The 3,353-nt window shown below is 34.1% G+C and overlaps 1 protein-coding gene across 1 annotated transcript; it reads right to left on the reverse strand.

Annotated features, from left to right (window-relative positions):
* Positions 1 to 643: 643 nt before the first annotated feature.
* LOC122636443 (lysosome membrane protein 2-like) lies at positions 644 to 3,042 on the reverse strand. Its single transcript, XM_043827647.1, has 4 exons — positions 2,043 to 3,042; positions 1,611 to 1,885; positions 1,255 to 1,507; positions 644 to 1,101 (listed from the first exon to the last, which is right to left on the reverse strand). Exons 1-4 carry the CDS (start codon positions 2,718 to 2,720, stop codon positions 760 to 762), a joined length of 1,548 nt encoding a protein of 515 aa, XP_043683582.1. The 5' UTR covers positions 2,721 to 3,042; the 3' UTR covers positions 644 to 759.
* Between the last annotated feature and the right edge of the window lie 311 nt (positions 3,043 to 3,353).

Consider the following 3,353-nt stretch of genomic DNA (forward strand, 5'->3'; position numbering starts at 1 on the left):
ATAGATAAATTTAATGTGACTATTTAGAAAGATGTTCTCTATTAAAAAAAAAAATATATATATATATTCCTTATAGCAAATAAATTTAATCGTAAGAGTGTTTAACCGGCGAATGATTGCTGGTTTACGATAGATCGCGATAACGTCGAGCGACCTCCGGAGACCTAAGAATCGTGACGACAAAAATATGTCTCATATTTTTTTCCTCTCGTGGAAACATCAGTTTCATCAAATATATATATATATAATATATATACATATATTAACACATGTTACATGGATTACGTATTACGCATGTATCCATGTATGCATAAGAAGTTAATAAATGTAGGAGGCAAAAACTGCCGGACGGTCGATACTATTACGATATGTAGACGATATTACGATATTTTAAAATTAATGCGAATTTAATATAAAATCGCTCGTAAAATTCAATCATTAATAATAAGTTTCTCATGCAAATATTTATCTAAGTACTTACGTACTTACATATTAACCTTTGTATTCCGCATAATGAAAAGCCTTTTATTTGTCGAACGTTCATGATTTTCGATAAATCGAACTTTGTCAAAAATCGAAGATCGTCTTATTCGATATCATTGTTTTCTTGATTTCTATCTTTTTTTTTTTTTTAAATTTTTCATTTTCTTTTCCTTTTCGTTACTTCCAACAATCTCATCCCACTTCACGTTCATTCGTTAGCGAATGAATGAAATTAGAAATATTCTTTCGAACTTTTATCAGTGAGCTTATAATTTATCATCCCTCTATTAGTTTGTTTCCGACCGAAACGTTTTCACATAAGGGTAGATGTCGATGTATGCAATGATTTCGTACTTTTATTGAAAGAGCACAAATGCAACTTAAAAATACGAGGACGCTACCCCATCGAAAGGCTCGTTCAATGATAGTTATCACAAAATGAGCGTCGAAGAAAATGTTGATAAATTTTTGTGGAAGTATATCGAGCGTATTGTCGTACCACATGATAGGTAATATCATGCCATCTTTCATTTTACCAGTATACGGCATACCAATAGCTCGTCGAACTTCTATGTTCAATTGCATCTTCGATGAGCCGTTCATTGGAAGGGCCAAAAACTGAAAATAGAAATTTGTTTTTTTTCTTTATATTATTTTATTTTATTTTATTTATTTATTTGTTTATTCTTTTTTTTTCTTTGGGCTTTTTTCTCTAAACAAAGTACTTACTGTTAATGGATATAAAGAAAAAAAAGAAAAGAAAAGAATTACCTGATGCAAATCCAAGAAACTCTCGTGGAGAGTTTCGTTCGGTTTCAATCCATCGATCGATTCTATCAACGATTGATCAGCACCATAGAAATTCGGGAAGGAAATTAATATCGGTAGACCGGAATTACACGCTGATACATTAAAAGTTCCAGTAGGTGGACACTTTCTTTCCGATGTATTGTGTCCCACTGTTTTTGGACAAAAACAGGAGTCCGTCGAGGAGATTTTTAACGAGTCCATTGACATTTTGTATCTGAGGGATTAAGAAACGCTCGTTAATCATTAAACGTTCATTGTACAAAATTATGATGTTCTTTCTTTGTTTTTCATTTCTTTTTTTGAAAAGGCATAGTTACCTCAAACTAGGTATCCCATGGACATTGCTGTATTCATGAAAATGAAAGGACAATGGTTTACATAATTCCTTAACGTATATGTAAAGAGGAGTACTGTAATTGTTGATCCATTTCGGTGGAAACATTGATCCATCGGTGCCATAAATCTTGTCGCATTTCTCATCGCCCCAAATATTTTGAATACTCTTGCCGTTTATTTTTTCAATTATACCAAGATAATTCATGTCGTTAAAACCTGTATTTATAGTGATCCGATCCTTCGAGATTCCATTGGACTATAATCATAAAAAAAAGATGGATAGTTAGATCCCTATTTAGATGAATAGATAGACAGATAACGTTGTAAAATTTCGTTTAGAAATTTTCGATTTCTGTTAGAAAACAATTACGATGTCCTGTAATTTATAAAGATGAAGATAAAAATATATTTACACCGACTAGAATTCCAAATCTCTCGTAAGGTAGAGGGTCCTGTAACGAGCTGAATGCTTTCAGGATGTTATAAAGATTGTCGTCGTATCCCCAAAGAAAATCACTAACGGTGAGATTTAAAAAGGTTTTTATGTTCAACGTGGAGAGGCCAAGGTTTAAAAGTAATTTAGCAGTGATATGTAAGTTTCGGAAATAGGAAATAGCCGCTAGAAGAGGAATATTCGGTACTACGACCATCTCGTTCTCAGGATTTCCACTTTCCCATTGATATGATTTTTCCTCTTGATAACTTATCGTACCGTTCTCGTGGATCTGAACGTTCACGCGTTTCTTCGTTTCTCTATAAATGTACGGTCCCAATTGTTGGACCCTTAACTTGTTTGCCTTACCACTCTCGAAATCTTCTACGTTCGTATAATTAAAGATGTAAAACTTGTAGATCAGTTTGACGGGAGGACGTTCCCAAAAATCAAAGCTCGTCGTACCCTTTTGTATTATTAAACTTGATAGAATAGTATCTTGGAATATGTTCGTACACCAAAATGTCACTAGTAAAAATAAACTTGACAGTCCTATCATGCTAATGATCCAAACGTACCAATTTCGTAGAAAATTCGATTGATCCTTTTTGACCGTCTCGTTCTTTTCCTCGGACTTCATTTCAAAAACGTTAAACATTCGAACAGCTTAGCGATTAAACTTTTCTTTTTTTTCTTTTGTTTTTTCTTTTTCCTTTTTTTTCTTCTTCGACGCACAAATTTTCGACTATTTTCGAAACACTGTCGAACAGAAGATGGAAATGTTTGATAGGAAGGAAGGAAATAGAGGAAGAAGAAGCAGAGAAAGAAGAAGAAGAAGAAGAAGAAGAAGAAGAGGAGGAAAATAAACAGAAATAAAAGGAAATGAAACAGTAATGTGATGAACGTTTGTACAACCGGATTCCGAAGGATTACTCGTCGTACTCGACCGATCGATGTTCTACGACGGCCAACTGATTCGTCCTCGGACAAAAAATCCCCCTACTTTTTCAACATTATATGATAACCTTGCCGATGACCCTTGCCAGCTAACACCTCCGCAGATACTTACTTACATGGAGTTAGAACGTGGAGCGCAGTGACGAACGTCAGTGTCCGCCATGATCCATGCGTAACGTTTTGTAATTTCCCAATGGATCAATATCATTCATAGTTGATACTTAAATTTTAGCGATAACGAATATAGTTCCGTCGTATTTACATTTTATCTCGTCGATCACCTGAACCTAGTGATTCTATTTTCTTTCGTTCTTTTTATTCGTCATTCTTATTC

Source organism: Vespula pensylvanica, chromosome 22, assembly GCF_014466175.1.
Source record: "Vespula pensylvanica isolate Volc-1 chromosome 22, ASM1446617v1, whole genome shotgun sequence".
NCBI lineage: Eukaryota > Metazoa > Arthropoda > Insecta > Hymenoptera > Vespidae > Vespula > Vespula pensylvanica.

Bases quoted from the DNA above. Each gene is read 5' to 3' on its own strand.
- LOC122636443 (XM_043827647.1), bottom strand. From the start codon at position 2,720: ATGTTTAACGTTTTTGAAATGAAGTCCGAGGAAAAGAACGAGACGGTC. The intron at 1,886-2,042 runs GTAAATATATTT...TTATGATTATAG, and splicing joins GATTTGGAATTCTAGTCGGT to TCCAATGGAATCTCGAAGGA. The intron at 1,102-1,254 runs GTAATTCTTTTC...TTCTATTTTCAG, and splicing joins GTTTCTTGGATTTGCATCAG to TTTTTGGCCCTTCCAATGAA.